This window comes from Vidua chalybeata, chromosome 20 (assembly GCF_026979565.1).
Source record: "Vidua chalybeata isolate OUT-0048 chromosome 20, bVidCha1 merged haplotype, whole genome shotgun sequence".
Lineage (NCBI taxonomy): Eukaryota > Metazoa > Chordata > Aves > Passeriformes > Viduidae > Vidua > Vidua chalybeata.
In genome coordinates, this window is record NC_071549.1 from 3,965,538 (window position 1) to 3,993,032 (window position 27,495).

Consider the following 27,495-nt stretch of genomic DNA (forward strand, 5'->3'; position numbering starts at 1 on the left):
TAGGGTGGACTCCACTGTGTCTGTACCATCTGGTGCACTGCTCTTGGTGCAGTGCCATCACTGCACACAGATCAGCAACATGAGTCCCTTCAGAAGCAGCATGAGTGAATCTAAACCAAATCAGAAGCTGGTTGGGGTTTAGAGACACTGTCATACTACAGCTTCCTGCCCAGGCAAATCCCCAGATGAGATTACAATTCCCTTGATGCAAAACATAGCAGTGGTTTGAAATCTGATCCCTGTTGTTACTGTGAAATTAAACTAAATCTGATCAGGGAGCAACAACTTGCTTCCTCACAGTTCCTCAAGAGGATCAATAGTAGCACCATGAGCAGTGGGGTAATTTGCTATACACAGCTGTCATCAAGCTGTGCAAAATGAGACAGGTTGTTTCATGGTATGTCTAGAAAACTACAGTCTGTGGCCCTCCTGGGCCCAGCTCTGGATTTGCTGCTTTATCCAACACCAAAATAAATATGATGTAGAGCAACTTTTCAAAGGTCACTTCATGCTGGAGCCCAGAAAAAATCGTGTCTGTAAAACAATACTGTGCATAAAGTCTTCAAACGTGTAACTGAAAGCTGCTCCTCAAAGCAAGCAACAAATTTGCTGTTGGACTAGCATGGAGTATTTGGCATTTCAGTTGTATCTGAGCAGGAGCGGTGATGAACAACAACACCAGCCGAGCTATGTTGTACACGTGGCTGGGAAAATGATCCCGTTATTGGTACTCGGTCACTGCCTGTCTGCTTGCAACCATTCACCCACCGGGCACCAATCCAGTGTGCAGGGGACATACATTCAGTGCCCGGGACTGCTGGCTCTGGAAGAAAAGCAGGCACTGAAGTGGGGAGGAGCCCGCACGCCCGAGCCTGGCTGTGGCTGCTGCAGCCGCGCGGGCACCGGCCGGGCAGAACGCGCTTCCCGGGCTCGCTTCGGCGCTCCTGGGGCAGGTGAACGGAGGCGCTGCACGGCTGCGTTTCTCCCGCTGCTGGCCGGTTTTTTCCAGTGTTCCCCAGCCGTGCCAGTCGCTGCCTCGCTGTTCCCCGCCAGCCCAGCGCTCCGGCCGGGATCACCGGGCGCCTCCTGCACTTGGGGAGCGCATGCCGGGGCGGCTCCAGCCGGCCGGACACCGCCTCCCGCCGGGGCTGCCGTGCCGCAAACCGGCTGCCGCTGCCGGCGGAAGGGCGGCGAGAGAGCGGGAGAAGGCGGGACAGCTCGGGGAAGGCGGGATAGCTCGAGAGAAGGCAGGATAAGGCGGGATAACGCGGGAGAGGGCGGGATAACGCGGGAGAAGGCGGGATAACTCGGATAGGCGGGATAACGCGGGAGAAGGGATAACTCGGAGATAGGCGGGAGAAGGCGGGATAACTCGGAGATAGGCGGGCTAACGCGGGAGAGGGCGGGATAACTCGGATAGGCGGGATAACTCGGAGATAGGCGGGATAACGCGGGAGAGGGCGGGATAACTCGGATAGGCGGGATAACTCGGACAGGCGGGATAACGCGGAGCGACCCGGTCCGTCCAGCGGCGCGGCCAGTGGCGGCGCTGTTGCGCTGCTCTCGCGAGACGGCCGTGCTCTGGCGCTGGAGCGGGCGGCGGCTCTCGCGAGAGCTGCGGCGCCGGAGTCAACATGGCGGAAGGTGAGGGGGGGAGCCCGGGTGAGGGGCCGGGCGGGGCCGGGGACCGCGGTAGCCGGGGGCTCCGCCGCTCCCGGGGCACTGCACTGTGAGGCCCCCGCCGCTCTCCTGTGCGGGACGGGCTCGGCCCCGCCCGCGGCGGGTGGGGCGGGCCGCCCCCCAGGTGAGCGGGAGATGGCGGGGGCCGCGGGCGGACAGCCCCGGGCGGGGCCGGCTTGGCGCGGGCGGCTTTGCCTCCCAAGGAGGGCGCTTGGGGTGGCTGTGGGCGCGGGGAGCCGGCCAGGACGTCCCGCCGACCCCAGCCCGCAGGCGGTGGGTCAGGCGGGGCTGCAGGGGGCTCATCCCGGGGCCGTCTGGGCTCTCATCCCGCCGTGCCCGGCCCGAGGCGCCGCGGGCGGCGGCTTTCCCCGGTGCAGGGCGGGCTGCCTGTGCTGCAGCCTCCCGGTCGCTTGTGCCGGAGTCCTTTTGTCAGGCTCAGGTGAGGTTTGCAGAGCTCCTGGAGTGCTGCTGTTTTGCTTGAAGACTGGCAATCGCACCATTCAAATTAATTTAACCTTCCGGGATTTGAAAAAAAAAAAAAAAAAAAACCCGCTTGGATTTTTACAGTTCTACTCGTTTCTGCAAGACAAGCTTCCTCTTTTTCTTGGAGGGAACGGAGTGTGCAAACGGAGCTAAAATGCTCCAAGTTACAAAGGAAATGAAGTTAGAGACATGAAAGCAGAGCCTTCAACTCTTGAAGTGCAGCTCTTGGACAGTGGTGAAGTTCTAGAACACTTGTAGAATATTGACCAAGATGGAGCAGATGCTGCTGGACTGGCATGCATCAGCTGAGAGGATGCTGTAGTCAAGCTGGTTTGATATGTCCTTAGAGGAGTGCCTAACTTATTGTGTGCTGAAATACCACTGCTTAATATTTAGCTGACTAGACTCTTGTGCTTGCTTTTAAGCCTTGGTGACCCAGTTCTGGAGGGCTTTAGATGTCCAAGTTGGCTTCAAGTAGTGAAACTTTCCCCAAAGAGACTCTCAAGGGTGTGAGGCTCTGGCTCAGAATCCTCCTTTGCAGAATTAACCTGCAGCTGATACAAGCATGCCCTATTTCAGATAATCTGTACTTCTCAGAGATTCTTCCCTGCCTTAAGTAATTCTCTGATCTTTTGGCTGAAAAAAGCCCATGACCAATGAATGATCCTGTGTGAACTGGAATAACAAGCTGGAGCTGTCACCCGTCTCATTCCTTAGGTTGTGTTGGAAGAGGGGCTCATTTTGTCCCTGCAAACGAGGTACCTACCTGCAGGCACACTTTTCTAGTTAAGAGCTGCCGTTGAGTCAGCTGAAAAGTGAAAGCCTGTTAAGGAAGGGAACTTGTCAAATTGTGGTTATTAGCTCAGAAGCCAAGTGCTTTTTCTCATAAAGAAGTGTTGCCTCTGTCTAGAATAATCCTGCATCGGATTTGTTGCAATTGCTACCTGCAGATTGAACATTTTAGTTTGTAATTTCTGGGTTCTGTACTGCTAATACCAGAGGTTTACATGCAGGCATGGGTAAGAATTCTTGGATTAATGCTTGAGTGTAAAGAAGCAGTAGCTGTAGAGCTTTGGGGTGGTAGAGATCAAAAGTATGCAAAAGTGAGGAGGAATAAGAAAGCAGTGACTTGTACATTCTTGGGGAGATAAGGGTCAGAGTGTGGAGCAGTGGAGGGGGTAAGGAAATAATTTGGTTTTCTGAAATACTTCACTCGGGTCCACTTTGTAAAGAAACAAAGTTTGTCTGTATGGCTTCTGGGAGTGCTTTTGATGGGTGGAATGGGCTGTGTGATGGGTTCCACTAGAGCCTCTCTCTAATTTTTGATATGTGCTGTCTCCTCATTGCCTTTTGCCTCCCGACTTGATTCAGCTATCTATTTGCTCCTTAGAGCTTCTGTGCATTCTCCTATTAAAAAATGACAGTAGCCTTTCCTGAAATCCTCTTCAAAGTCTTTAATATGGAACATAAACTTCTGCCAGTTCATGAGTTGCTGATCAGTCTGCCAGAAAGCTGTTAACAAAAGCTGCTCTTTTTTAGCTCAGAAGAAGAGGCATCGTCCTCACTGAGGCATTGGGATTGCTGTTTAGCTAGAGGCTTACTGGTATCTGACTAAGCCTGTCCTTTCAGTGTCTTGAGGCAAGGACCATCATTAAGTGTGTGTGTGTGCCTGCAGTAATTGTGCTTTTTATTTGTTCACTCTTTAAGCGAGCAATTTATAGGAAAACTGAGCCTTTGCTCTTGTGCTGTAAATGTTGATTAACTGGACATTTAGAACACTCTTGAATGTGCATTTGAAATGTGCTGTAATATTAAATACTGTCCTCAAGTGTAGCTACTACACATGTGTGCAGGTTGTCATGTAGAATAAGAGAAACTCTTTATTTTGCAATTCTTGTAATTGGTACAGTAAGCAAATACCTATCAGCCCTTCTCACTGAGTTTGCAAGAAGCATATGGTGTCAGTCTGAAAACAAGAGTTCTCAAAGCTTTGGTTCATGGAGGTCCTTTCACTGCTAGTAGGGATTGTCTGGGATTGCCCTGAAATCAGCAGTAACAAGCTGGATTGTTGGTCCTGCACAAAGTTTCAGCCACTGCTGTTTGAGGGTTTAAGGTAGTTCTGCATTGTATCTTAGTGATTTCAGGCTAATTTGGAGCTAGTGAGCTGACTGACAGTATTTAGCATGGTATGGATTCTTTATTCCCACCTTTGCACTCCCATGGTTTGACTGGAAGGTGCAGTATTTCTGTAAGGTGGTGCATGCAATGAGCTTCACTTGGCAGCTTCTTATTCCTAGCATTTGAATTTGTATGCCATCTAAAAATCTTACTGGCTAAACACTGGTGCTGTTCATACACTAAGTTTTGGTGCAGTTCTCAGTGTCTTTTACTCTGGGCTCCTGTCAGACTCCTGCCCTCCCTGCTCTAACGGTAGGACTTGCTTTGTGCCCCAACACTATCGTTGTGGAGAAGCGAGGAAGGAGTAGTTGCTTAAGGGACATGTCCTTCTAGTTCTGGGAACACCAAAACTGCATTCATCTTCACATAGGAAGACTGACCACAGCAGGATTTCAAACCCTCCTTGAGGCTTGGTGTGGTGCTGATGGCACAGTTCTGAAATCAGAGTATGTTTCAGTACAAAGAGAAAGTTATCCCAAAGGAGATGGTATCTCTGAAATTTTGAAGGATGAAGCTAATGAAAAGGCTTTGAAGGAAGTACCTGCCAAGCCTGCTTATGTAGTATTAACTGAAAAATAAAATGGGATATGTTGCCTTTTGTTTATCCATTTCAATAGTTAAGAGAGTTATGAAGAAGCATTTGCTGCAGGGTCTGTAGAGGACAAGGTGTTCTGTCTGCAGCAGAGCCAGAGACTGATGCTCTGTCCTGGAGACCTGTGTCAGAGCAAGGCTAAGGTCAGCTGCACTGTTGAACTTCTCTACTGATCAACAGAGCTCAGTTTCTCATTGTTTGTACTAGTCATGTTTAGTAAATATTTTGGAAAAGTCATTGAAATACGAATTCCTGGCTAGTAGGGAGTAATCTTGTAGAAACTTTCCCACCTAAAATCACTGGTTAGCGTCCGAATGTATCCTCCCTGCCCCCTCTTATTTTTGGACTGGTTTGGGATTTGGCCTTACTTGAAAAATCAACTTAATGATAGGGGGAAGATAATGAAGCACTGTGATTCATAGCAAACATACAGTTTTTGCAACTAATCCCTAAATAAGCACTCCTAAGTTGGACTGGTTTTAAATACCTCTACAGGTGTTTCCTTCTAGCAGTGAAGTGTAGAGGTTTTTCATAGAGGTGGCCTGGGTTGATTTACCCCAGCATGTTGTGGAGTGACCAGTTAAGTGTGTTGGAAAAGTGGCTTCTGCAGTAGAATGGAAATACCTGTTCAAGGATCAGATTCCCATGTGCTGTTGCTTTGCTGATCCTGAACTGAAATAGCCAATATGGACTTGACTCTGTTTGTGATGCATTACCAGTGGAGTGCCTCCAATGGAGGAGTGTGCCAGCAGGAAGTAGTTTTATATACTTTTGACTGGCCTTTAGCATGTAGATTCTGGGGACAATCTGTTTTCCACTCTGGTCATTTTTGGGGAGTTTCTTAGCTGACAGGTTGAGGAGTTCTAAACAGGTCAGTTAAATACTCTGAGGTAGATACAGTGCTTTAGCATCTGTTCTAATGCTCACTTGTGGTTTAAGCATCAGCTGAAAAGTCAAACAGCATCTTAACTAGGCTGAAAAAAAAAGGGTAAGAACCAAAGACTTAGTCCTCTGCCCACCATAATTCCCACAGAAATGGGCTCCCATAGCTTTTGGAACTTCACAGCATTCCTGACCAAACACAATTCAGAACTAACTTTCTAAGTGTCTTTTATCACTGTGTTATGATTTTTCAATGTGTTCATGAAGATGATACGAAATAGAAGGTTTAATACTGGGGGGTGAGATGCTCAGGTATTTGGAAGTGGAGAGACTCTCCTTGGAGTGTTGTAGTTAAACAACGTGCGCAGTCTGAGGGTGAAGTTACCTTCAGATGTCAAACAGAGGTGTGCATATCTCAAGCCTGTAGTAACACTGTGTGCCTTGCAGAGGAGGTGGCCAAGCTGGAAAAGCACCTGATGCTCCTCCGCCAGGAGTATGTGAAGCTGCAGAAGAAACTTGTTGATACAGAAAGGAGGTGCAACCTTCTGGCTGTCGAGGCCAACCAGGACAATGCCAGTGACACCTTCATCAGTCGGCTTCTCGCCATTGTAGCTGAACTCTACCAGCAGGAGCAGTACAGGTAAGGAATTCCCCTCTGGGAAAGGGGAATTACAGGAACCTTTGGTTTTATTGACTGCACTAAGTCCTGCTCTTAGACAAGGAAAATTCTTTGCTGCCAGTTGTGAATAGAGTCCTGAGTTGCAGTTGTAGATGGAAGAGCATGCTAAGGTTGTGGCATACTGAATCCAGTTCTTGAATTGAGAGCTCTAAGCAGAAATTTGTCTCTCAGACAAGTTCAGAGAAAGCTAACAATGATCACTGTCAGCAGCAAAGCTCACTTTGAAGAGAAGTTTTGAACTGAACCATGCTTAGTTGATAGATTAATTGCACAATGTGTCTGGAAAAACTGTTCCTTTCTTGAAAGGCTTAGTCCTAAAACATTTGCAGTTCTGTATTCCTGTTGTGTGTGAGGATGCCTGAATAATTTTGCTTGTCTGGTTGTATTGATGATATATGTAACTTAGTGATACACTGCATTTTTGAATCTCAGCATAGAATTATGGTTAATAGTTTCTTTTCCATAGGCACACTAAGGATCCCTTCCATATTCTAGATCCCTAAGCTGATTAAGTTCTGAGACTACTATGATATTTATCAATTTATTTGCTGTTACTGAAAGCAATGCCAGTATAGTAAAGGAGTTTAGTCATGTAAGGGAAAATCTATTTTAGTTAAAATTTCCTTGCACCAGCATCTCTTCATGAGCCTCCCTGAGAAAAGGCTCTGCCTGCAAGAACTTACTGTAGCCTGGTGGGTAAAAGATTTGTCAGGTAGTATATGTCAGAAGAGTTGGAGCACTTTATTTCTGTTCAGCTTCTTAGCCTTAAAGGCATTGAATAGTTGTTTAAAAGGGCCTTCATATCACAGAATGAAAAAGGTAGCAGGTCCCATTGCAGGTTTCCTTAAGTAACATCTCTGTGTTGTGCTGTAGTTTATAGCAGTGCTTTGATTTGGAAAATAGTCTGGAAAGCACACCTACACAGAACATTTGCAAGACATGGGATTTCAGAATGAGCAGGGCAAGTGGATAAGCTGGTATAAAGGGTCAGGATGAAATGGGTGTTCTTGACAGCCGGTCTCCTGGGAACTGGGGATTCTGCCTTGCACTCAGACTACTGTCAAACAGCATTGTTCTCTTGCTGGTCTTGCCTGAAAGCATTGGTGCTCAGCTGACAGTATTAGTATGGACACTGTGACATAAATATTTAACTTCAAGATTGTTGGCTTTTCCTAACTTCTACAATAATTCTCTTGCTGTTTATTCTGAAATGGTTTAAAAAAACAAACCCAACCAAGCACTTGAAATATGAATGACTCATTGCATTTCTCCCTAGAAAAATACAACTGTCATTTGACAACATGTTCTACTGAACCAATTGTGTTTTAATGTCTCAAACAACTTGAACCTGAATGTGGATACCCAGACATAGATACTGTGGAGATGCTGAATCTAGACATACCTACGTGTAGGAGAAGTCTGCGTAATACATGTTTGTGCTTTTTTCTCCTCTCAGTGACCTGAAGATAAAGGTTGGGGACAAGCACATCCGTGCTCACAAATTTGTCTTGGCGGCACGCAGCGATACGTGGAGTCTTGCCAACCTTGCCTCAACAGAGGAGCTGGATCTGTCAGGTCAGTCACTGCTGAGTAATGTGATGCCTCAGTTGTCTTTAGGGTGACTTGTGAAAGGGCCTGTTGGGAGAAGGTTACTTAAATGCCTTTCAGTCTCCTGCTGTCCACTAAAAGTGGTGCTTAATCTGTTGATGACTGAGCTCTCTCTCTGAAGAGTGGTAGTGAGCTTGTGAACTGGGTGCTAGTGGTAGTTAAATCAATAACCTGCCTTCTTTCTCTTTAACAAACAGGGGTTGAGATTGGTGGCCTGTTTGTCTTTTCTAGAGTCAACTAAACATAATGAAAATCAAATCTATATGGAGGAGCTTGACTTCTTCCTTTTTGAGGAAGGACAGGGCTTTTTGAGGTAGTGTGCATAATTTCTCTGAAGCGTGTCATGGAAATACCTTGCTGCTTGTTAACATAGTGTGTGTGGGAAGTGAATGCAAGCACTGATGTATTATTGAAATTGTTTGCTTTGGCACTTTAATACCTTTGTAAAACAGGTGAGGAAGAGAAGTTTTCTAAAAGACCATCTTCTACGTGAGCGTTTTGTTCTGTTGTAGCTGTTTCTTGCATGTACTTACACTGGGCAGTGCTTCTGCAGCTTGAACCTCTCAAAAGGCTTTTCTGTACTTAACAGTGTAGGAGAACCTTATAGAATTAATTTATGAGCAATAAAACCAGGTATGAAGTTAAGCAGGCTTGCTGACTGGCATGTTGAATATTAAGCATTGGCTTCACATTCTGCACTTAATCTTATAGTGAATTCCAAGTGCAGACAATCTGGAAAGTAGCAAGTCACAGCAAGCTGGTTTTATGGGACAGCATGGGCTTCCTAGCAACACGATTGGTGGATCTTTCTGCAGCCACAAGAAAACAGATGCCAAGGACTTTTGAAACTGCGTGCTGTGCTAACAAAAATTATTACTAAAATGCTCTTATGTTAATTGTAGTGTCGTTACAAGTGGCAGTCCAAAGCATTTTTATCTCCACATCTAAGCTAGTCTGAGAATCTCAAATGTAACTGCAGTCTTACATGTTTAACAATGCAAACACTGCTTAAATACATGCTAGTAAATGATACTTTCCACTGTAAAATTGCATTATTGATTTTTTTAAAAAATTGATAAATGACACAAGGATTAGCTTATGAAGTAGCTGGAGCAAAATACAAGCTGTTCCCTGCAGATTGTTTTCTTAAGGGGTTCTCTTAAGAATTTGCAAGCTAAGATTGCCTGAATCTTATCTTCAGAATGCAGGCAGCATTTGAGATTGAGCGCTTTTAGAGTTCTTGTAATCTGTAGAATTTTCTAACCTTTAAAAGAGTAGAAAGAGATGAACACATGTTCTGTTATTGAGAGGGAGAAAATGCTCTCTTACCTCTGCCAAGGCAGAGCTGATAGTACATCTCAAGTAGGCTTTCTGATTGCTTTGAGTTTGGCAAAAAATACTTGTCTTACTAAAACCTTGTGATTCCTTAGAGGCAGTCTGCATGCCAAGTACTTCTACTACTCTGCAGATAATCTGGGCCAACCCTCCATCTAAAGGAGATGTTTTAGGATGGGTATTTTGGTGTCTTTAAGGTTTTTAATTCAAAATGTTTTTTAAAAGAACAAAACAGCTCAATGGACTAAGGTTAATTTTTTAAATGAATGGTATTTCTGTTGTAGTTGATCTGATCTTCTGAAGTTTTTCTTATCCACATCCTTGTAAGATGGATTGTCATTTTAATTGTGAGTGACAATGATCCTTGGCCACTGGGCTTGTGTAGTGTCCCATGGTGTGATTTTCTGTTTTTCCCACTGTGTAAAAACATCAATTTGTGATCAGTCTTGTAAAGACCTGAAATCTAACCAGCTTCTTAAACTGGCTTTTTTTGCACTTCCCCTAGAAATGGCTACCAGCAGTTTGAAGTGCTTTGTAATTATTACCAAAGTGTAACAGGGTTTAAGTACCTTTGTTGGAATGCAGCAGTTCATAACATATGGCTGTTAATTAAAAAGGGGCTTTGTTCTTGTCAGGTGTGGATGTGCATTAGGCTGTATGTGAGGGACCAAGGACTTTATAAGGGCCCCTAAATATGCAACATTGGTGGAGCAGATAGATGTTACAGGGCTCCCTGCATTCTGCACAGTGTCACAGTGTAAGAAGGTTTTCCTTCTTGGTGCCAGCACTGTTACTCCTTTCAACTTCTCACCAATTTTACCAATTTTGACATTTTGAACAAAGTACAGTTTCAAAACAAAACTATTTCTTTTTATGATAGCTGTGACTTTAAGAAGTCAAAGGAATAGCAACTACTAGGATAGGTGATTGTTTTTAAGTATTTTATTAATCCTGTTGCTCCCCGTACCAGATGCTGACCCAGAGGTAACCATGGCAATGCTGCGGTGGATCTACACAGATGAACTTGAGCTAAGAGAAGATGATATCTTCTTGACAGAGCTCATGAAATTAGCTAATAAATTTCAGCTCCAGCTGCTTAGGGAAAGGTGAGTCTTGGTAAATATACTTGAACTCTTAAACCTTGTTTGAGCAGAAATAAGATTATAGCTGCTGGCAATAGGATAAAATTATGCTTTTTCCAAGTCTTGAGCTTTTAATAATACAGCATGTCATTTAGTTTATCAGGGGAAATGAAGCATTGCTCTAAACTTAAACTGTAGGAGACTTCTCATAGGTTTTATGTTTACTTTTCAGTTCTTCTCCCAACCAAACTAATAACCCTAATCTGGTGTTGAGAGGAGATCAATAGGATGGTATCAGGTTCAGGAGAGTTGTGAGAAGGGAATTGTTAGAGAATGCTAGGAAGAATCCATGGCAATTAGTTTGCAGTGTTAAAGTGGCACAGGTGAAATGTTTGTAACTTCTGTGTATCTTGTGCAACCTTTCTTCAGACATAAGGTTAATGTAACAGTACGATGCTTTCCCATTCTGAGACTATGATTACACTGGCACTAGGGGTTAGATTGTTATCTTGAACTCTTTAGAGTCTTCTAAACCGTTTAGAGTTAGTGAGAAGCCTGAATGTACAAATTGAAATCTCATCAAGTTTTGTACAACTTCAAAGCCTTCAATTTAGTCAAAGTACCCTTTGATAGAACAATCCTTTGCCCAAGGGATGTCTGTAGCAGTACATGACATTCATAAGCTGTGGTTTGTATGGCTTCCATGTGAAGCAACTAAATTGCTGTCAAGTGTTCTGACCAGAGAAGTTGAAATCTGTAAGGCCAAGGCTAAAACTGCTTCAAGCCTTGTACCAGCCTGAAAGTTGCCCTAATGTTGAACTTAGCAATTGTTTGGTAACAGTGGTCCAGTGACAGGTCCATGTGTAGGATGCCATTCGTAATTATGAGATGCTTTTGTAGGTATAGAATCACTGAATAATGGCATTGTTTAGGCTGGAGAAGACCACTAAGATAGAGTGCCCAACAGCCCAGCACTACCAAGTCCATCATTAACCATATCCCCAGGTGCCACATCTACACATCTGTTAAATCCCTGATGGTGACTCCACCCCTGCCCTAGGCAGCCTGTGCCAGTGCCTGACTACCCTATCAGTGGGGACATTTTTCCTACTATCCAACCTCAAGAGCCCCTACTTGTGATCACTGTAGTACATCTTCCCTACTTCATAGCAGTGAATGAACTGCAGTTTGTGCCCTTGGGAGAACTGGGATGGATCTCTAGTTGCAGACTCCTGCAGTGTGGGGTTATCATGGGACCTTGGCTAGGTGGATTCTGATAGAAGTCTGCTCTTAGGGGAGGTGTCTTCTAGGGCTGCTGATGGAAGTATGTTTATGCAGTTCAGCCTTTAGTAAAGCAAGTCCATGCCATATTCTACCAGCATCTATGAAAAAGTGTGTTAGGACTCTGTTACAGCATGGAAGAGTAATTAAGTAAGGCTTTTTGATTACTGACTACTGGCTTTTCTGTTTTGACAGATGTGAAAAAGGAGTGATGTCACTCGTTAATGTCAGGAACTGCATCCGTTTCTATCAGACTGCCGAGGAGCTCAGTGCCAGCACGCTCCTCAACTACTGTGCTGAGATCATTGCTAGCCACTGGGTGAGTCCTGGCACAAGGAAGCAAGATGAGAAATGTTTGCACATTATAGAAACTCAGTGGTAGAATTTTGCTTACCTTACCACACTGGCTAACCTCTGTTAGTTGGTCAATTGTCTTGAGAATGTCTTGGTGGGGGGGAGTCACTTCTACCCAAAAACTTGTTCTGTTCATTGGAAATACTTCACTGTACAAAGTGTCTTAGTTTCCTAAACATGAGCAAGATAGAAGGGACTGTCTCCTAATAAACAAGAGGGTTGTTTATCAAATCTGACCTCCAAAGTGTTTAGATGTTCATCTATAGTTGGTCTCTGTCTATACAGACCACAAATCCCAGGCCTGCTTTTACTTCTAAAAATAGTTCATGGAAGCCAGGGCAGTTTATCTTCTGTAATGGAGAGGGAGGCAGCCAGTCTTGCAACCAACTTGGAAGTTTCACTTGCTCTGATCTCTTATTTTGAAGAATATTTGATTAACTGAGTAGCGAATTAGCCTTTAAAATAAGACTCGTCAACAGTAGACTTGAGGGGGGCTTTAGGTTATTCTAAATCTAAAATGCATACTTTAAATGTGGAGGTTTCATTCCTTGGCTAATTCTAAGGCAGAGGGAAGTGTTTTGATATGTTAATACATAAAAAAGATTATTATATGTGAACCTGTGGGTCAGCAGTTTTAAATCTTGACTTTCTTCTTGACTCCTAACTTTTGATGCTTACCTCTACCTGGAAATGAAGTTGCTTCTGTTTAGTCAAATGAGCACTAGCTCAGACCTAAGATCTTTATATTTCTAAGCTTCTGTTTACTTTTATTCATAATTTTATAAATCAGTCTTCAGTAGTTGTAGGACTTTTTGTCAGTGTTAAGATGAAGTTAGTAGAGGATTATTTTAAGATGTTAATCCACCATAGTAGCATTAAAATGCTACTTTTCCATGTCTGTAGACAAAAAGGCATAAAAATTTCACTAACTGATCTTGAAACTAAAATGAAAGATTTAAAACTTCCTGATTGTTTCTTCCTAATCTTAAAAGACTATCTGGGATTGTTCTTGCCAAAATGTTATCAAAATTGAACTTTTAACTGAACTTGTTTTGTGAACTTCAGAATTACATTGTGCAATGCTTTGTCCATAAATAAAACAGAAGTGTTGCTTACCCTTCTCTTTTTGAATTGCTCCTAGGATGACTTGCGTAAAGAAGACTTCAGCAGCATGAGTGCTCAGCTATTGTATAAAATGTTCAAGTCAAAGACAGAATATCCCTTGCATAAGGCCATTAAAGTTGAGAGAGAAGATGTAGTCTTTTTGTATCTTATCGAAATGGATTCTCAGGTATAGTGAGACTGACTTCTATCTTCTATCTAGAATCTGATGTTTCAAATAATTAGTTCCTAAGTACCAGTCTGAACCTTGTTAGTGATTTTTGTCACTAATTCTTATTTGCATGTTTAGCATTGCCACAGCTACTTCTGTGTCTGTAATGGAGATCAATCTAGCAATAGCTACACGAGGACATAATTTAGAAGTGATTCATAATGCTTAAAACATCTTGCATGCAACAGAATATATCTAATAAAATCCATTACCTGATATTGCTATGCCCATTTAAAGCTGGGTGGTTATAATAGACAACTTTCCTGCTTCATGATAGTTCAGTAAAAATAATTTCCTTGAACAACTTTTCTGTTGAAAGCTGAAGTAACAGGTGGCTGTTCTGCTTGGATTAGAACTCCAAACAAGTCCCCCAACAAAGGGGAGGGAATAATTATTCAAATACTTTTAATGTCAGTTGGCTGTGTTTGTGTTGTAGCTTCCTGGGAAGCTCAATGAATTGGATCACAATGGAGATCTTGCTCTGGATCTAGCCCTGGCCCAAAGATTGGAGAGTATTGCAACTACACTGGTCAACTACAAGGCTGACGTAGACAGGGCAGACAAGAGAGGCTGGAGTCTGCTCCATAAAGCTATCCAGAGAGGTAAGTAGATGGGATATGAAGCTTTGTTAACTTCCAGTTGTTCCCAGCGTGGAATACATATTTCAAGGTCTATTACTGTGTCATGTTGTAGCTGACGTTGCAGTTAGAAAATTGTAGTGAAGTATGAACTTTGTCCTGTTTTCTTTTTTTTGGTTGTTTTTTAGATATAAAAGCAATCAGACTATTTGAATCTGAGAGCCAATCTCCTGGCTGGGGAAACTTATGCTGTGTGATATCCAGGTGCAGTCTAGTATTACATTGCCTGCTAAAAGAAGAAATACAGGGAGACACTGGGAATATTCTAGTTTGACAGTATTCTTTCTCACAAATAGTTGAATTGAGCAGCACAACATAAGGGTCACAAAGATGAAGTCTTTTCCTAGACTTGGGTTGAATGCAGCATATGCTTCTTTGAGATATGGTTAACAGTAAGGGTCTTCTCTACTGCACAACAGTTTCAGAAGAGGAAAATCTGACTGAAAGATGAGTAGCAAGTGGAGGTACCTCTGTCCAGCCTAAATAGTTTCAAAGCTCCAGTGCAGTTATCAGACTGGAGTCTGGTACAACTACATGATTATATTGAGCTGTTCTCCACCTTAGAGTGGAAAATGCATCGTATGAGAATTGGAGCACAGGAGGTTCTGGTTGCCATGGCCACAGTACTCTGAAGCCTTTGGATCAGCAGCATCTTGGCCTGTGGTCAAAGTGTGGTAAAAATCTGCAGCAAACACCTTGTGCTGCTCGTTATTTCTGCAATGTCTTTGGCAGCTCTGTTCCAGAAAGTTTATTTCTAGCACCAAACTGTCTTGGACCCCTAGAAGTAAAGGAAGAAGTTGGGAGCTGTATTTTAAGCTCACAAAATTTGAATTAATCTCCTGCATGTCTAAACAGGGTAATACTGGCATCTGATCCTGTGAATGAGACTTCAGCTGCAGGAGTAGGAGACATTGTAGGCATAGGTCAGTGTGTGATGGCTGCAGCCCTATAAAACACTGGATTTTCAGCAGGCTGCTCTACATTCTTAATACTGGCATTTGTCTCTAGTTCTAATGTCTGCTTTCAGTCTGAGCTAGAGCTCTGAGAATAAACGCTTGCTTTTCAGTAACCACAGCTTCAGTGAATTAATCCCAGTTAACAATCACATGTTCTGGAAATGGAGCTAAAGCTAATTGTCTGCATTTGCCACATGATCCTTACTACTTATGATCACTGAAAAGTGGGGGAGTGTCTGATATGGAAATCAGAAAATGGGACTTCTCTTTTTGTTGGCAGATACAATCCAGCAATATAGATTGAAACACTGTTCTTTGTTCTCCAGTCTTGCATTCAGGCCAAGCAAAATGTGGATGTGTCTCTGCAAAGTAGCCTTTGAAGCTAGAAGGGCAGCTAGTATTTTCCTGAAGTTATTCTTTGCATTGTTATTTCAAGTTCAAGGTTTCATCTGTTGAAGTGGGTCTAGGTTTGGACTCCTGAGAAGCTCTCAAGAAGTTCTTGGGAATGCTGTGCATGGTGGGTCTGCACTGCTAAAGTCCTTACCCTGTATATATACAAAGGCCTGAATTTCCAAGAGCAAAGGCAGTGTTATTACTTGTTTATGTAGTAAGACTCAACAGACTGACTTGAACTGGAAACTTTTGACTAATGCCTTGGAATAGTACCTTTTGTTCAAAAAATACTTGTATGTTTAGTATCACAGTTTGTCCAATGTTTTATTAAAGCAACAATGGATTTATCTTGATAGAGGAATGAGCAAAGTCAGTATCTCTATAACAATAAGCTGGTGTGAGAACTTGAGTCACAGGTAACCTGTGGGCAAAACACTTTTTCCAAGGGCTTGTTGCGAAATATTTTAATCCTGACTCTGCTGTGAAGCATTGTTGAAGTTGCCTGTTGCTGAGGCATTCTAGGAGCAGATACTTGTGTTGGAATGAATGTATGGTACGGAGTGAAGTCATGTGTACCCATCTCCTGGAGTATAAAATATATAGGCTACATATATCCATTAATAACCTTGTTTTGTTTCACAAAAGGAGATAAATTTGCTGCAAACTTTCTCATTAAAAATGGTGCCCGTGTGAATGCTGCTACACTGGGAGAGCAGGAGACTCCTCTGCACCTCGTGGCATCCTACAGCCCCAAGAAGCACTCGCCAGATGTCATGGCAGAGATGGCACAGATTGCACAGTCCCTCCTGCAGGCAGGAGCCAATCCAAACATGCAAGACAACAAAGGCAGGTAAATATTGAGGGAAGTAAAGTGCTCCCAGTGTAACAGACAATGCTGTGGTGATCAGATGCAACCTCCTAAGAACTTGTTGAGGTCTTTCAGCAAAGTACAGCTGATGCTGGAAGCAGGAATTCATTTAACCAATTTGAGACCTGTTGGTAGCACTCAAAGTAGAAAGCTGTGCAGGCTGAATGGTACCCTGTCATGGCCAATTAAACATAGCCCAGCTACAGAAAGCTGGGGTGAGTTGGTAGTGTTAGAACACATGGCAAGCAGTTAAATTGCCTTTATTGAATCACTGAATGGTAAAAGCTAACTAAGATGACAAATAGTATACCTGAAGCTGTCAGGGAAACCAAAATGTTCTCAAAAAATGCCAGTTTCTGCTGTGTGTTTATCTGAAGTGTAGGGCCTGTAAGCTTTCTCACAGGCTAGGTTAAGCTGGCAAGCAAGTTCATAAAATAATATAGAAGACATGGAATGTATCAACTGCACAGTTCTGACAGGTGAAGCTATTGTGGTTCTTCCTTTAAAGTTACTTCTTACATTAATGAGTTCCTTACTACCAAATTAATTGAAGTCATGTTCACTAAAAGTTTATATTTCTCTTTCTTTTAAGAAGTGCTTGTGCCCTTCTCCTTTAAGCACAAATGAAAGCCTGTAGTTCTCTAGGGGCATGTTGGTGACTGGGGCCAAAGTCTGAAGTGTCTCACTTATTCCTGCTGTAACTGTTCTTTGCTCCAATTACAGGACCCCGTTACATGTGTCCATTGTGGTCAGGAATGAGCCCGTGTTCAGTCAGCTCCTGCAGTGCAAGCAGTAAGTCTCACATGAATGTAAAATGCACTAAGGTTACCTTGTACAGTGAAGATGTGAAAACTGGCTTAACAACTTTTCTGTGCCTTTTTGCCTTATAATAAGATTAGTAATGACTTGGGATGCAAAAGTGTAAAGTGTAAAGGCTTTGCATAAGTGAAGATGCTAAAACCATATCAGAAGCCATGTAAGTTTTTGCCCTGCTGTAAAGAAGCAGCGAACTGCATCTCTGTATTTTTCAAAGAGGCTGAAATAATTCCAGAGGTGAAGGTTGATTTGTAGTGGAGCTAAAAGGAGTAATAACACTCTCGAAATATCTCAATACATTCTTGAGTTCAGTTTGGGTTCTGATTAGAGGTGACTTCTTAGGGTGGTGAAGCAGAAGACTTCATTTGCCTCAGTTTCATTGCAGCTGAATTTGCAGTTCTTATACATGGCTTACTCAAGGGAATTTGCCTCTTTGTTACACTTAGTGGGAGCCCAAATCTACCAGGGATTCTACACTTCCCTAGGAGCAATGAGCTTGAATCTAGTAGTCACTAAAAGGTGCTGTGCTTGTTGCAGAGTATTCACAAATTCTCTGAAGTAAGTGGAGCTACAGTAGGCTTCTTGGCAAGCAAAAGTTATCAGAGATGTATGAGATGAACTAGTACAGCTGTTCAGACACTTGGAACTTCAGCTGAGTTGGGGACCCACTTTTTAAGGTATAAATTGGGGGACACTAATTTTTATTTTTAGACTAGACTTGGAGCTGAAGGATCATGAAGGAAGCACAGCTCTGTGGCTTGCAGTCCAGTACATCACTGTATCGTCTGATCAGTCTGTGAACCCTTTTGAGGATGCCCCTGTTGTGAATGGAACCTCATTTGATGAGAACAGTTTTGCAGCAAGGTTGATCCAGCGAGGCAGCAATACAGATGCTCCAGACACAGTAACAGGTAAACCAGAGGTTTGTATTTCATTGTAGGCAGAAGGCTTGTGTGTTAATTGCTTAATGCTGACTGCACTTGGAAGAGCTGCATGAGGTTTCAGCAGCAATTGCTCCATAATGAATGCTAGGTGGTAGTTGCTTTACCCAGAGCTGGTGCATTGACAAGCTGAAATGGACTTTCAGGAAATGACAGAAAATCTGGACTCAGTGCCAGGTTCTAATACCCTCTTTACAATTTCAAGATGTGTAATCACTAAATGGAAGTGCATGTGACAGTTGGAAGGGGGCTACTAGTAATCTTAGTACCAAGGGTTTTCCTGCTGACTTCAAAGTGTAATGTAAGGCAGTGGGGAAGGTGTTAGCACACTTGTTAGTATCAGAGTGTGGTTGGAATAACAGCGTTCTTGGTTTTTCTTTAGGAAACTGCTTGCTTCAGAGAGCAGCTGGTGCAGGAAATGAGGCAGCTTCTCTCTTCCTAGCAACTCATGGAGCAAAAGTCAACCACCAAAACAAATGGGTAAAAGCAGAAACTTAGTCTGAAAGTTTCCTTGCTTCTCTTCAAAAATAAAATAGCAGAGATCTCTTATAGCTAAAGCATAGCTTAAAGCGAGTTGGAGCACTTTGTGAACCTTTGCATATATTCAGGTATTTACTAGTGACCACTTGCATTCTTGTGGCACTGTTCTTGCAGAATCACCAGTTGCTAACATTCTTTTAGCACTTACCTCAGTGCCTGGTGTAATAAAATCCTTAGTAAAAGCTAACTTATGTAGTTTGGAACTCCTAAGGAGCTTCAGCTACTAGGAATGAAACTCTTCACACTAGCTCTTGTAGTTTTAATAGTTTAAAAGCTGCTTCTCTTCATGTCTCAAGCTGTTAACCCAGCACCTTGTTTATTAAAGGGAGAAACCCCACTGCACACAGCCTGCAGGCATGGCCTAGCAAACCTGACAGCAGAATTGCTGCAGCAAGGAGCCAATCCCAACATCCAGACAGCAGAAGCAGTGCTTGGGCAGAAGGATGCACCTGCTCCACCATCAGCAGAGAACGTTCATCTGCAAACTCCCCTTCACATGGCTATTGCTTACAATCACCCAGATGTGGTGTCAGTCATCCTAGAACAAAAAGGTAGGTGTCCAGACTGTTGATGCTGCAGTGAATTGCTATGTCAGGATGGCATCCAAGCTGTTTTGACAAACTACTAAGAAGAAAGCATATCTTCCTGTAAACAGTGTTTAAGTATAGCAATTAGCAAGACTGGCTAACTAGTCTTAAATCTTGTTAAAACAAGAAAATTATTTTGTCTGTTTGTAAATTCTCCACTGTAGATAATGGACTTGAACAGTTAGTCTTGGGTTCTATTACAACTGAGATAGCTTCAAAGCATTTTGTTCAGGCGAATGCTGGAGTCAATTTTGGATAAAGGCATTTTTCTGTGGTGAGACTTCTGCCTCCCTCAACTCCTTAGTAAGAGCACTTCATACAGAGCAATGCTGGTATTATAGTAGAGTTGAGACTTGAGTGCAGATGAGTTCATTAAATGCTACTAGTCAGCTTCTTTCTAGCAGCAGGAAGGGAATTTGACAGGTGAAGCAGGGCCAATTTTGTCTTCTACCATAAGTGGGATTTAGAAGGAAGTTGGTAAACTGGGGTAAATATTGCCCATCCCAGGTAAATAAAAACAGGTTAAGCCTCTTAGCTAGAAAATTGATTTTTTTCTTGGTATATATATTAAGACCAGTCAGTAGGGGCAATATGGTCTGAATCCTAGGCGGCGTCACATCAGGGAAGCTGAAGGTACTTTGCTCAGATCTTACAAACTGACTGCTAAAGGAGCAGCCTAGCACAAAATGTGACATTGCTGCTGCAGCTTCCAGTGTGTGACTGCAGGTCAATTACAAGAATGCCCTAATTCCTTATGCTTTCTTGTAGCTAATGCTCTTCACGCTACCAACAACTTGCAAATTATTCCTGACTTTAGTCTAAAAGACTCGAGAGACCAGACTGTGCTGGGATTGGCTCTTTGGACAGGTATGTGCCTTCAGGATGTGAAGCTATGATGTGAACAAGATTTTCTTAAAGATAAAACAGCTGGTGTGTGTTCATGTTCTGGCTTGTGCTGCTGGGGAGGAGTTGTCAAGGAGAGCTTTAGATGGTTCTTCATATTTTAAAATTAGTGTTCACATATGACTTTGTGAAAGATTTCTAGTCCTACAGCTTCTGCCCAGAACTGTACTTGCACTTTAGTGGAATTCTTCCTCTGTGAACTCCCTGGTAGTTTTCATATCAGATGAAAACTAATAATCATATTGTCTGTGCATGTTAACTTTGTTCTATTAGTCTCAGTGTGTCTGTTTATAGAACTGAAGGTAAAATACTAATGAGCTTGATCTGTTCAGGCATGCACACAATAGCAGCTCAGCTGCTTGGATCTGGGGCATCCATCAATGATACCATGTCAGACGGACAGACCCTCCTACACATGGCAATCCAGAGACAGGACAGTAAGAGTGCCCTCTTCCTGCTGGAACATCAGGCAGATATAAATGTCAGGTAAGATCCTAACTGATACAACTCTCACCTGTATATGTATCTAGGAGCAGGTGGTGATTGCCTTTGTCTAACAGCTTGAGATTTGTTTCAGATTGTGGTTTACACCTAGTTATGTGTTTGGCACTGGTTTGTGGCACTAGTTATGGCTGAGGGATTACATTTGTTAACTTGAACCTAGGTATGGCTCCATTCATTAGTACCTCCTCTTGAGGCTGCAGAAGGATGTGCCACTTAATTCTAGGTAAAACAGCTTCCTCTCTAGTAGACTAAAGTCCTAGACACACTGAACTTCTATTGTCTCATCCATTTGCCAGCTTGTTAGAACTGCATGTTTGCTACCATCTAAAATAATTAGATACAGATGCAGCAACAGGAGTCTGATAATCTTGCCTCCTCAGTATCTCCTAGACAACTTACATTAGACTTAACAGAACATTTGTCTGCTTACATGACTGACAGGCTATCTGTTAAATTTGGCAAAGCTGTACTGTAATGAATGTCATGAGTACAAACTGCCTAATGCTGCTGTTCTATTCTAACTTCAAGTTTTTAACAGTTGGTATTTGACTGTTGCTTGAATTGTTGCCACGTTGGAGACAAAGTTGTTTGCTTCTGTGGCAGCAGGCTGGCTCAGAAGGAACTCTGTTCAAATAATGGCTGCACTGAAGGAATTGAATGTTTCTGAGCTAAGAACACAAATTTGTTTTTCCAACTGTAGAAATCAATCACTTGGTTAAAGGGGAAGGGGAGAAGAAAGATAGACTAGAAAGCTGTGATGAAATACGTGGTGTGTTTGTGATGGTCTTACCACAGCAAAAATACATAGGGGTTAATTTTTGGCTTTGCCAATAAAGTGCTGTCACTGAACTTTATAATGCGTCTGTAACACTTGGAAGTGTCCCTGCTGCAGGACCCAGGATGGACAGACAGCCCTACAGCTGGCCATCCAAAACCAGCTCCCACTCGTGGTGGATGCCATTTGTACCAGGGGAGCGGACATGTCTGTGCCGGATGAGAAGGGAAATCCTCCCTTATGGCTTGCCTTGGAAAACAACCTGGAAGACATTGCATCAACTCTGGTAAAACTGTCAGTTGGCTTTAGTCTCAGTTTCATTCATCTTGCTAGCAGCAAAAGGCTTCATCAGCAAAAGCAAACTCAGTGCATGAAGAGAACAGACTAGTCCAATATTACTCATTTCTGGAGGTCATTTCTTCACCAGAAATTCCTCTTTACTGCAGGAATCTTATAAATACTATAGTCTGCATAACCAAATGTCTTGTAGCCACTTAAATAAAAATATATATTCTACTGTCTGGATTCTTGATTTGGAAGAAGTAAGGATCTGCTTAGATCAGTCTGTAGCATACACAACTTGTGTAATGATCAGCTTTCTGAATAAAACTGAATACTCATTTAGTGTATGTGCTGCTTTTTATTACATCTTAAAACTGAGCCAAGAAGGCCTTTAAAGGCTTACATTTACTTTAAAGACTGTTTACTTTCAGCATGGGTGATACATCAGGAGATTTCCTACGAGACATAAGTAGACCTCCTTGTGTCCTTTTCATAAGGAAGTTACTTGAAGGCTTTGTCCAATTGTCTGCTAGAGACAGCTATTTAAAAACTCTGCTAGTGACATGAGAAATATGTTTTGTAAATGTTCTTGACTGTTCTGGTCAACACTCTTTTTTATGGAGTCAACACTCTTAACTACACATCTTTAAACCTTGTCAATAGTTTGTCAAGTGGAGTAGAACAAGTCTTAAGTGCCACATTGCTCAAGTATGTAGTTCTTTAGTTAAAGAATACAAATATTAGCAATACAGTTCCTGGGAATAAAACTCTCTCTGTTCAGCTGAATGTCTAAGAAAGCAGGTAACTGGGCCAGACCTTCAAAGGCAACGTCTGCTGATTCTGCTTGATTTACTGTAGGTGCTTGTCATTGCTGAAAGTGAGGTAACTACTCCAACCTGCTTTAGATCTGTCTATCAAAGTATATGGACAAATATTTGAATTGTTAATAAATACCACCTAATTAAGGATTATACAGTAAACTTATAAAGTATTGGTCTGGAAGACTTTAGAGTAGCTTCCTGAAATTCAGGGACTGTCACAAGAATAGACAAGGAAGGCATCTCAAGTTTTACCTCGAGGGGATGACGTTCCAGAAACATTGGTCAGGGGCTATAGTAGGAGCCTCTTGGAAAAAAAAAAACCTTCATTGTGTCATTTGGCTTCTCTTTCCAGGTTAGGCATGGCTGTGATGCAACGTGTTGGGGGTCAGGACCAAGTGGCTGCTCTCAAACCCTTCTCCACAGAGCTATTGATGAGAACAGTGAACAGATTGCTTGCTTCCTTATCCGCAGGTCAGACCCCTTCCAAAATACAAACCTTCTAACATGCAGGTAGGGCTGTCCCTGGCATAAATTAATTGAGTGCTATCTTAAGTCAGTAACAACTATGTGCTTCCTTAGGCTTTTGCTGGATGGGTGACACTTAGGGAATTCTGACCAATCCTAAAGACACATTCTGTTACCTATAATAGCATCATGTTCTTGATGACAAGAGTCAAACCAAAACCAGGAACTTGTGATTTTGTAGAATGTGCCAGCAGTTGCTGTGTCAGCTCTTATAATCTTTTCTGTGACCTTTATTGAAGTTTAAATCTGGATTAAACATAATAAATTGACTGCACTGTGTTTGTTGTAGTGGGTGTGATGTGAATAGTCCCAGAAAGCCAGGCCCGAATGGAGAAGGAGAAGAGGAAGCCCATGATGGACAGACTCCCCTACACTTGGCAGCCTGCTGGGGTCTGGAGGAGGTGATCCAGTGCCTTCTGGAGTTTGGTGCCAATGTCAATGCTCAGGTATGTGGACAAATCATGCACAGTTTTTAAAAGTAGATTCTTTTCCTCCAACATACTGAAAACAAACTTTCACCTGTGTATTTTGCATGATAGAGAAAAGAAAATCTTGCCCTTAGAGATGAGTCAGTGCAATGACTGGATGCAGCTCTGCTTTCTCTCCTGTCCCTTTTTCCACACCTGGTGCTTCTCTGCCCATATGGTGGTTAATTCAGGAAGCTATGCTGAATGAAAATGATACAGAAAACTTACTGCAATGTTAGTTTTCTCAGGTAACAGTGGGATACAGTGTATCCTGTCCCTAGTGTGAATTAAAGGCAGGAGCACAGCTCCAATTAATTATTAACCAGCTACAGTGTAAAACTCCAGAATACTCTGCTTGGTTAGTAGGTTTGGGAAATGTCTTCTGTTACTGAGTAAACTGAGGTGATGTAAGTATGAGTTGCACTTCATTTTTGATTACACAGTAATCCTTAAACAGAAGCTTTATAAATAACAACAAAAGAAATGAATGGATAACATTTTTCGGTCCTGATGCTGTTGAAAGTGACATTAAAATGAATCACAGAGCACAGTCACAAAGCAGCCTTGGCTGTAAACTGCTGCTTGATGCAAACAAATGTTTAAACACCTCAGCTGACTTTGCTATTAAATTTGAATGCTAATCTCTGCCCCCCAGAATGACTGACTAAATGGGAGATGTTATTTAAAAGCTATTAAAGGCTGAGCTATTTAAAAGGCTGTATAGCACAGGATTGAAGTCAGGCTGTTGGGAGAAACAAATCTCAATTTGCTTTTCTTACACTGTGGGTTTGAGCTTGCCCTGCAGCTGTTTGGTGTCCTTGCTGAAGGAAGCTGGGTAGGTCACAGGACTAAACTACTAAGTTTCCTTGACCCTCCAGATTTAGAGAAGGATTTATGTACTACTGAGTCTATATATAACAAACTTTCTGGTTTCCTTCTAGGATGCAGAAGGAAGAACTCCAATCCATGTTGCCATTAGCAACCAACATAATGTTATCATTCAGCTGATGATTTCACATCCAGATATTAAGCTGAATGTACGTGACAGGCAAGGAATGACTCCCTTTGCTTGTGCTATGACATATAAAAACAATAAAGCAGCTGAAGCAATTTTGAAGAGGGAACCAGGAGCTGCAGAACAGGTAAGCTGGGAGAGTTCAAACCATGCTGGATTTGTTACTGCACTAGTTTGTGGTAACAGCTGTTCCACAAGCCAGTTGTGTTTTATTCTTTTGTGGCTTTACGTGCAATCCATTTGCCAGATGCCAGTTCTCTTAAGCAGGATTTATTAGGAAACTGTAGGATGCGTATGTGATATGTGTGAGTAAGAACATTAAGGGTTAGTGTCTTGTCAATATTAAATTGAGAAACAGGCATGTATGTGTATAAGGAGAAAATTCTAACTCCACTCTTGTTTTATGCTGGACTAGTACAGAAATAATCTATTACCCAGCTCTCCTAAAGCTATTCACAACAGAAAACCTGACCTAAAATAACTGAATGATAGATGCTGTGCTGCCCTGCTGAACTATAAAACCTCCAGCTGTATCTTCAGGCTTCTGGTGTGACACTTTAGGCAGCTGTTCAGGAGATTCTTCCTATCCTGTGTAAGTTTAATTACTAGTCAAATATTTGACTGCTTAGTGAGCTCTTGTATTATATCTAAAACATGGTTACAAATACAGCCAGTTTAAATATGCTTTAACATCAGCTGCAAGGCAAAGTTGAACAACATGTACTTGGTATTAAGCCAAAAAAATGAGTTCTCAGGTTGCCCAGAGCAGCTGTGGCTGCCCCATCCCTGCAAGTGTCCAAGGCCAGGTTGGACGGGGCTTGGAGTAACCTGGGGTAGTGGGAGGTGTCCTGTCCATGGCAGAGAGTGGACTGGATCACCTTGGAAGGTCCCTTCCAACCCAAACCAATCTGTGGTTCTGTCAATACACTTTACACAATTGTGGCAGGATCCCATGTTGCTTCCTTCTCCTGGATTAATTGCCAGATAGACTCAAGCTTGTTTCATTTAACTGAGTTTATCATTAACTGCTGCTCAATACTTAACCACAACAGCTGTTAACTTTTTGTCTGTCTAAAAATACTATCCAGTGTGCAGTCAAGAAAGGACAAGGTTATAAAATAGAAATAAAGTAGTGTGAGGCAGACTGGACTGAGCAGCAGGTTGCAGCAGGTAATTTCTCAGTTCAGTTACTCGATAGTCACATCTGTCAGGTAAGTCTCATGTCAACCAGTGAAAGGAACAAGATTCTACAGTTCAAGCAGAGGGAGCAAGTGTCTCTTAGTGAAAACATGTCCTGCTACATAAACCACCTTGTTCTACAGGAGTAACAAACTAACTGGACGTGCCCTTTCTGCCACAGGTTGATAACAAAGGTCGGAATTTCCTCCACGTGGCTGTTCAGAACTCGGACATCGAGAGCGTGCTGTTCCTGATCAGCGTGCAGGCCAACGTCAACTCGCGGGTCCAGGACGCCTCCAAACTGACCCCTCTGCACCTGGCAGTGCAGGCTGGCTCCGAGATCATCGTGCGCAATCTGGTGTGTGCTGGGGAGTCACCATTCCTCTGCTTAAAAATGTGCACTCTGCTTACTGCACGGTGCCTACCTGTGATCCACCACATCAAAGTGACACCACTTTCCTGAAACAGAAAGTCCCCTTAGCTTGTACTGTTAGCTGAGCTGCCGCAGTAGCCTTCACATGAGCATGCTGGATTTGCAGCAATCACTAGGTTTGGTTCTTTTTAAAGAATCTTTCCTTGCCCTTTCTGCACATTTGAACACAAACACAAGTTGTAGCAACTCAGCAATGATACTATTGTATACACTCTGGAGGCCTAGAAGTATTTCTGTACAGTAAGTAGTGTTGTGTGCTTCATTCACAGAAATAAACTGTTGGCTAAAATAGCCCTGAAACCATCTTTGAACATATTTCTTCTTGCATCCTGACAGCTTCTTGCAGGTGCCCAGGTGAATGAACTGACCAAGCATCGTCAGACTGCTCTTCACTTAGCAGCCCAGCAAGACCTGCCCACCATTTGTTCAGTCCTTCTGGAGAATGGAGTAGACTTTGCAGCTGTAGATGAAAATGGAAATAATGGTAAACTTAAGTTATACAAATAAATGCAAAATAGTTCAGTAGGTCTGTTAACGATGTCTCCTAGTGGTGGAGAGCTCACTGTGTGGGCTTGCATTGCAAAGGTGAAAGAATGAAAGTCCAGGAAATCAAAGCAGTTGTTTGAGAAGGGGGCTTGGGAAGGTGGAAGGAGGCGTTTCATTTAGTTATTAGGCTGTAATTATGGCTGGTACTCAGTGTCTTGAACCTTCTTTTTCAGTTTTTCTTTGGTTTTTTTTACTGTTCAGCTCTGCATCTGGCAGTGATGCACGGCCGTCTGAACAACATCCGGGTCCTCCTCACAGAGTGCAATGTAGATGCAGAAGCCTTTAATATCAGGTAATTATTTATATTATAAAAATATCAGGTAATTAAAGCCTTTAATATCAGGTAATTATTTATATTATAATAATATCAGGTAACAGACTAAAAGAATCACTTTGTATTTTAAAATACGTGCTGATATGCTGCTTAAAAATATATATTTGGCTAGTATTATATTATTTATACATGAATTTGGAAGTGTGCAGATGATGCTATGTATAAATTCTGTGCAAATTATATGTATACACCAAGGAAGGAAAGTTAAGTAGGGAGTTGTATGTGACTTACTGAGTTACTGAGATGTAGCATTTTTCAAGTCTGAACCAAACTTGAAATCAATGAGAGTTGGATGAGTAGCTGCAGTAGCAAGCAGACTTTAATCAGAATAACTCTTTTCCCCAGAGGCCAGTCACCAATGCATATTTTGGGACAATATGGGAAAGATAATGCAGCAGCCATCTGTGACCTCTTCTTGGAGTGTATGCCAGAATACCCTCTAGACAAACCTGATGCTGAAGGAAACACAGGTAGGTGAGACTCAA

At 42.6% G+C, this 27,495-nt stretch overlaps 1 protein-coding gene across 2 annotated transcripts in view; it reads left to right on the forward strand.

Moving 5' to 3' along the window:
* Positions 1-1,624: 1,624 nt before the first annotated feature.
* Positions 1,625-27,495, forward strand: part of ANKFY1 (ankyrin repeat and FYVE domain containing 1) — a 32,039-nt gene continuing 6,168 nt past the window's right edge. The window contains exons 1-22 of one of the 2 annotated variants that reach the window (XM_053960903.1): positions 1,625-1,644; positions 6,263-6,455; positions 7,951-8,069; positions 10,408-10,543; positions 11,996-12,119; positions 13,296-13,445; positions 13,924-14,089; positions 16,120-16,324; positions 17,066-17,134; positions 17,870-18,069; positions 18,482-18,579; positions 18,965-19,190; positions 19,995-20,093; positions 20,462-20,615; positions 21,526-21,694; positions 22,864-22,982; positions 23,326-23,482; positions 24,445-24,645; positions 25,879-26,055; positions 26,467-26,614; positions 26,878-26,968; positions 27,356-27,480. In XM_053960903.1, the coding sequence (XP_053816878.1) occupies positions 1,635-1,644; positions 6,263-6,455; positions 7,951-8,069; positions 10,408-10,543; positions 11,996-12,119; positions 13,296-13,445; positions 13,924-14,089; positions 16,120-16,324; positions 17,066-17,134; positions 17,870-18,069; positions 18,482-18,579; positions 18,965-19,190; positions 19,995-20,093; positions 20,462-20,615; positions 21,526-21,694; positions 22,864-22,982; positions 23,326-23,482; positions 24,445-24,645; positions 25,879-26,055; positions 26,467-26,614; positions 26,878-26,968; positions 27,356-27,480 (3,136 nt within the window). In that variant the 5' untranslated portion in view covers positions 1,625-1,634. Of the gene's footprint in view, positions 1,645-6,262; positions 6,456-7,950; positions 8,070-8,374; positions 8,416-10,407; positions 10,544-11,995; positions 12,120-13,295; positions 13,446-13,923; positions 14,090-16,119; positions 16,325-17,065; positions 17,135-17,869; positions 18,070-18,481; positions 18,580-18,964; positions 19,191-19,994; positions 20,094-20,461; positions 20,616-21,525; positions 21,695-22,863; positions 22,983-23,325; positions 23,483-24,444; positions 24,646-25,878; positions 26,056-26,466; positions 26,615-26,877; positions 26,969-27,355; positions 27,481-27,495 lie in introns of those variants that run through there. The other variant, XM_053960904.1, reaches the window with a different exon arrangement.